The sequence below is a fragment of the Dipteris shenzhenensis genome, chromosome 16 (genome assembly GCF_047967505.1).
Source record: "Dipteris shenzhenensis isolate YYH24624 ecotype China chromosome 16, Dip_SZ_1.0, whole genome shotgun sequence".
NCBI lineage: Eukaryota > Viridiplantae > Streptophyta > Polypodiopsida > Gleicheniales > Dipteridaceae > Dipteris > Dipteris shenzhenensis.
In genome coordinates, this window is record NC_141611.1 from 19,112,854 (window position 1) to 19,119,851 (window position 6,998).

At 44.7% G+C, this 6,998-nt stretch overlaps 1 protein-coding gene across 1 annotated transcript; it reads left to right on the plus strand.

Annotated features, from left to right (window-relative positions):
- The first annotated feature begins 593 nt into the window (after nt 1-593).
- On the plus strand, nt 594-4,071 carry LOC147892656 (pentatricopeptide repeat-containing protein At5g27110-like). The gene is made up of 2 exons (XM_087386710.1): nt 594-832; nt 928-4,071. Exons 1-2 carry the CDS (start codon nt 770-772, stop codon nt 3,226-3,228), a joined length of 2,364 nt encoding a protein of 787 aa, XP_087242836.1. The 5' UTR covers nt 594-769; the 3' UTR covers nt 3,229-4,071.
- The last annotated feature ends 2,927 nt before the right edge of the window (nt 4,072-6,998 follow it).

Sequence of the window (6,998 nt, forward strand, 5' to 3'; positions counted from 1 at the left end):
TGAAAGATGGAGTGTGGAATGTTGTGCATGGCAAGGGCTTTATTACATTTTATCCCCCTGTCCCCTGCCGCCCCCCCCCCCCCCCCCTCCTCCCCCCTCCCCCCCCAAAAAAAAGAAAAGAAAAGCTATCCCCATCTAAGCCAAAGGCCATGTTTGATCCTCCAAAGGGGGGCTTGTTACCATCCAAGTCAATGTATTCCTTTAAAAAAAGGATTAGACATATTTTGACATGAGACATGAGAGAGAGAGAGAGAGAGATGTTTTTTTGTGTTCGTTCAAGGGTTAAGGGGTCACTGTGTGAATTTTGAGGCAAGATAGGATGAGAGGTGAAAAAGACATGGAGAATGTGTTATAGCAAAAGGGAGACCCTGGAAAAAGGAGAGAGGGAGTGGAGGAAGATCATAAGCATGGAGAAAGCATATATCAACAACTGAAAGTATTCACTTGAGAAGAGTCAACACTTGAGAAGAGTGACTTTTGCAGGAAGTATTCTTGAAAGTCACATCATAGCCAAATCAAAGAACCATTCACATGGCATATATTGTTCTGGGATCCTCCTTGGGAACTTGGCTTAAAGAGAATATGCAGTCCTTCTTCCATAGGAGCTACCGAGATGAAGCTATTGAAACCAGTATATTTCAATAGATGTTTGCAGTCTCCATGGAGGTAGGACAACATATTGAGTGATAACCCAATATGCTTCAATGTGTTGACGTGATGTTCATGGAAGTAGGACAACATATTGAGTAACAACTCACTTGTCAACGAGATGATGACGAGCATATGCAGCGGAGGAGCCACATATCCCTTTCATACGTCCGGCTTCGCTCAGGTGCTTCACAACCGAGAGAGCAACGTAAGTGTACTGCATAATTTGCATAGATAACGCTGTAAATTGCCTAGCCTGATAGAGTTTCTTGACAATAGGTGAACCCAAGCTGCCCAGATTTCAGGCTTAAAATTACAAACGAGTCGCTCTGGATAGATGGCTGGTACAATGTTAATGACATGCTTGAGAAAAGGACCAAAGCATTCTCTGGTCAGGCCCAAGACCCTGACTCGGTGGAGGAGTGTGGTAAGGTAAGCTTCAGATCTGTAGTAAAGATGAATGCATCTAAAGCACAAGAAGTGCACGACAAGAGTGAATGGGAAACGCTCAGCTTCGAGGAGGCACTCATGTCAATCGAACAGATGCCCCAGCTGCCTTCACTCCAGGACCTTACTTCTATCTTGCATAAGTGCAGAACATTGAAAAATGTAGCGTATACCCAGCGCTTGTATGCCTACATGTGCAAAAGTGGGTTGGAAGATCATAGATCTCTCGGGAACTACCTCGTCCCAATGTTGGTCCAAGTTGGAAGCATGTGCGATGCTCAGCAAGTTTTTAACAAGTTGGTTAATCGGAATGTGTATTCTTGGAATTCTCTCATCTCGGGTTATATTGAATGTGGGGAATCGCAGCATGCCCTCAACCTCTACCACAAAATGCAAGAGGATTCTGTACATCCTGACACGTATACCTTTGTGGCCGTACTGAAGGCTTGTGTGAGGCTGAAAGATGCAGAAAGAGGCCGTGAAATGCACACGGAGATTACCAGAAAGGGGCTAGAAAGAGATATTTTCGTTGGCAGCACCTTGGTGGATATGTACTCAAAATGTGGCTCGCTTGTAGAAGCACAGGAGGCATTCGACAAGCTGCCAGTTCGAGATGAGGTCTCTTGGACTGCACTTATAGCAGGGTATGCCGAGCATGGGCTTGGTGAGGAAGCCCTGAACTGTCTCGAACAGATGAATCTGGAGGGTCTCTGCCCCAATGCTGTCACATTTCTTTGCAGCTTGAAAGCTTGTGGCAGCATAGGAGCTATGGACAAGGGCCGAGAAATCCATGCTGAGATTGTTAGAAAGGGGCTGGAAAAACATCTTCTGGTTGGCAGCACCTTGGTGGATATGTATACCAAATGTGGGTCACTTACAGAAGCTCGGGAAGCATTTGACAAGCTGCCAGTTCGAAATGAGGTCTCATGGACTGCTCTTATGGCAGGATATGCCAAGCATGGGTTGGGTGAGCATGTGCTGAACTGTCTTGAACAGATGCAATGGGAGGGTCTCTGTCCAGATGATGTCACATTTGTTTACAGCTTGAAAGCTTGTGGCAGCATGGGAGCCATAGACAAAGGCCGAGAAATACACACTGAGATTTCCAGAAAGGGACTGGAAAAACATCTTAATGTTGGCAACACCTTGGTGGATATGTATGCCAAATGTGGCTCGCTTGCAGAAGCACGGGAAGCATTTGACAAGTTACCAGTTCAAAATGAGGTCTCGTGGACTGCACTTATGGCAGGATATGCTGAGCATGGTCTTGGTGAGCACACGCTCAACTGTCTCGAACAGATGCAACTGCAGGGTCTCTCTCCAGATGCTCACACATTTGTTTGCAGCTTGAAAGCTTGTGGCAGCATAGGAGCCATAGACAAGGGTCGAGAAATACACACCGAGATTTCCAGAAAGGTGCTGGAAATACATCTTTTGGTTGGGAACACCTTGGTCGATATGTATGCCAAATGTGCTGCGCTTGCAGAAGCACTGGAAGCGTTTGACAAGCTGCCAGGTCAAGACATAGTCTCATGGAATGCACTAATGGCAGGGTATGCCCAGGTGGGAGAAAGTGACATTGTTTTTCATATGCTTGAGAGAATGAGAGAAGGGGTAAACCCAGATGGGGTCACATTCTCCATTGTGCTTACTGTTTGCAGTCACACAGGTCTAGTGGATGAGGGCCAGAAGTACTTTGAGGCCATGAGCAAAGACTATGGCATCACTCCAACAATTGAGCACCACAGTGGCATGGTTGATCTTCTTGGTCGTGCAGGCCAATTAGATGAGGCGGTAGAGATGGTGAAGAAGATGCCTATTCATCCTAATATTGTGCTGTGGCTTACTGTGTTGGGTGCTTGTCAAAAGTGGAGTAATGTGGAGCTTGGAAGACTGGCTTTTCAACATGTATTGCAATTGGATGAAAAGGATGGTGCAGCTTATGTTTTGATGTCTAACATCTTTGCAGATACTGACATGCAGGAGGACGTGGAGGTTGAGGCAATGAGAGTGAAAGAACAAGCATGGAAGAAGCCAGGACACAGTTGGTGGACGAACATTGAAGGTAGCGTGCATTTTTTTTTGGAGGGGGAAATGAAACATTCTCATAGCAATAATATATTTGCAAGCTAAACGATCTTTCTTTGAATACAAGGGAGGAACGGTATGCATTGGTTGTCATGAGACATGTCCATTGATTCGAAGTATGGGTTAATCTGGGCAGAGTGAGAAGGTGGCTAGTGCTTGTGTCCTAAGCAATACAATGGGGCACCCATACCTGTGGGCAAGAATCTGAGGGTCATATGGACTGTGATGTGGCCGCCTTGATGCTAACGTTTACACGAATGTTTTTTTACATGAAAATGAACCAATGATATTGCTCTATATAGCACTTGCATGCTAATGAATTCATCCGTGTGGCACTGATGCAAGTGCCAAGAGATCTGTGGGTCAAGTATATGAGGTTAATGCCTCGGTACTAAGTGTACTGATGATGAAAACCGCACAAGTTTAAAGAGTAAGAAGTGATCAATGCAAAATGCATGTCAGACACAAAGGACGATGCAAGAGCTCATTACCAGGCAAAGATATCATCAGATAAGAGAAGAGTGGATGGTGGAAATAAATAACACAATCACGGAAGCTGTCACTGAACGATGAGGAAATCCAAGCCAGAGTACAATGTTGGCAGCCTATTGAGTCTGAAATTGAATATGATGCTAAAGAGGAAGGATTGCAAGAAGACCAAAAGAGTCAAGGCTCTGCCTCCAGAGGAAACCTGGGCATATCACGGGAGCAAGGACCCATAAGCAATACCCCACCAAATCCTGGAAGGCAAGGAAGGATCCAAGTTCAATAACATTCTCCGTGAGAATGGTAAATACATCGCAGAGCCTGCTAGCAACTCCAAGGGTGAATCTGCTAGTAATGGCAGGACCAAATATAAAAATCAAATTCCAAAAGTACATGATATGAGAGGATGTAAATGCAGTGTCAACTAACCCGACACTCAAGATGCTTATTTTCACAGTAGTGTAATTTTGCATCTTTATAGGAAGCGGTACATAAGTGTAAGGGTTCCATTTAGTTTTTCATGTTTCAAACTATATATATATATATATATATATATGTATGTATGACACGTCCCAGCACTCCTGAAACCCCTGATCTGCAAACAAACCACACACAACATCAGATCTGAGCAGGCTGCTCACCACCCAACCGTGACATCTACGGGATGTGATCCCGAATCAGAAGATGTCCCCTCCGAGCCACGAGCTGAGCTACTGGCACGAACTCCCAATCAGATCCAAACCAGCCTGGTGTCCCATACCACCGGGTGGCGCTGTGAAGCCCTGGATCTGCCACTGGGCCTTGGGCTACGCTAAGATGCAGGCGCGCGTCCGCGACACAATCCAGGATCAGACCTAGCACCTGGGAACGAGACTTGCTCCCAACTGCACACTGAGAACTGAACCCCCTGGGCCTCTTTTATAGACTCGGGCCCCGGCGCCAAAAATAGCGAAGACCTATAAATAGTTCGTACCCTTGCTACTCAACCCGAGAATCAAGCCTGCCTAGCTCTAAGCCTCCCCAGGCTAACCTGAGCTAGTCCTGTGTACCTAGTACACGTCATATACCAATCCGTGCACATGACATACTCCCCCTCCTCTAAGAACTCACTCCTGAGTGCGCTAAGAAATCCGGAAATGTTCTTTGGAGGTTTTGTAATGTCTCCCATGTTGCATCCTCCTCAACACGATCCTTCCACTTAATCTTGTATTCCGTGATAGTACGATTTCGAATCTGTCTTTCACGAAATTCAAGAATAGATTCAGGTTCGTGAGGAATAAAAGTCAAATCTGTAACTTCTATAATCTCATGAGGAGAAACAAGTTGATCATCTGCACCCAATACTTCTTTCAGTCTACTGACATGAAAGACTGGATGTACTTTAACATCAGGAGGCAATTCTAGTCAATATGCAACTGGTCCAATTCTTTTAATGACCTTGAAAGGACCGCAGTATCTGGGGGATAATTTCGGAACCAAACCAGTACTTAGGCTCTTGGATTCCTTAGGAATTCTCAAATATACCATCGTTCCTTCAGAGAACTCTCTGGGTGAACGATGTCTATTAGCATAAAATCTGTCCCGATCTTGGGCACTTCTAATAGACTCCTTGGCAAACTGCAACATTTCCTGCATGTCTTGCAAGAAGTTCTTAGCAGCATCATTTTGAATCCCTTTTAATCCTACCATAACTGGTGACTTAGGTTGAAACCCGTACATAAGCATAAAAGGACTGTAACCTGTACTAGAATGCTTTGCACTGTTGTAAGCAAATTCAATCATGGGTAGATAATCTTCCCATGAAGACTGTCTCTTAGATACATATGCTCGAAGCATGTCTTCAACCAACTGGTTGACCTTCTCTGTACTGCCATCGGATTGTGCATGATCCGAGGAACTCATACTTAGAGTAGTTTCCAACTTCTCAAATACAAGTGTCCAAAAGTTACTTGTAAACTTTGAGTCCCTGTCACTGACTATGTCAGATGGCAAACCATACAGCTTGAACAAGTGGTCCACAAACTCGTGAGCTAACTGCACAGCTGAAATAGTTGTTCTTGTAGGTAAGAATCTAGCCATTTTTGTCAAACGGTCTACTATGACCCAAATAGAGTCATGACCCTTGCGCGTTCGAGGTAAACCAGTAATAAAATCCATGGAAATACTTTCCCATTTATTACCTGGAATCTGTAATGGCTGTAATAAGCCCGCGCTTCTAAGGTGTTCAGCCTTAGTAACCTGACAAACTCGGCAACCTACCACATAGTTCTCTATAAATGCACGCATCTTAGGCCAATAAAAGGTATGCTTCACAAGAGACAGAGTCCTATGTATACCTGGATGTCCCGCACTAGGAGCATCATGACACTCCCAGAGAATCTTGGATTTAAGGTCTAGAACATCAGGCACACAAATCTTTTCATTCCGGAACAGCAAGCCGTTCCTAATCATCCACTGACCTCCTGTCGCCTGTATCCTAGGTGGCACAATCCCTGAGTCCAGGTCAACCATGGAGCTCCCATCCTGGACTCTCTGCCAATAAGAACTGAAATGACTATCAGTTGCGTATAGCCCTCTCAAGGATTGAAATAGGTCTGAGGATATTTCCGTAAATGACAAAGCATTTACAAACTTAACTCGACTTAAGGCATCCGCCACACTATTCAACGAACCCTTACGATAACGTATTTTGAAATCAAAATCCTGCATTAGCTCAACCCATCTAGCTTTCCTTCCTCTCAATTCTGATCCATCACACACATACTTAATTGACTGGTGATCAGTCAATACAAGGAACTTTGAACCATACAAGTAGTGTCTCCAAACCTTAAGAGCATACACTACAGCATAAAGTTCCTTCTCGAGTGTGGGCCAACGATACTGAGTGTCGTCTAGCTTCTTACTCTCAAAAGCTACAGGTCTGCCCTCTTGGAATAGAGCTGCCCCAATCGCATAATCACTCGCATCGGCCTCTAAAACATAAGGCCGGGTAGGATCGGGTAATGCAAGAACGGGTGCTTCCTTGATAGAAAACTTCAAGGTTGCAAAAGCCTTGTTCATTGCATCATTCCAAGGGATCGGCTGAGTAGACCTACGTCCACGACCTTTTAATATGTTGGTCAAGGGTGCCGTGATATGTGAATAATCACGCACTGACTTCCGAAGAAATACCGTAAATCCTAGGAAAGAACGAAGTTGTTTCACAGTCTGAGGGATAGGCCATTCTAAAACCTTCTGGATACGATCCAGATCAATGCTAATACCTTCAGAAGAAATCTTGTGTCCTAAGTAAATGATCTCCTTCATAAAGAAGTCACATTTACTCATCT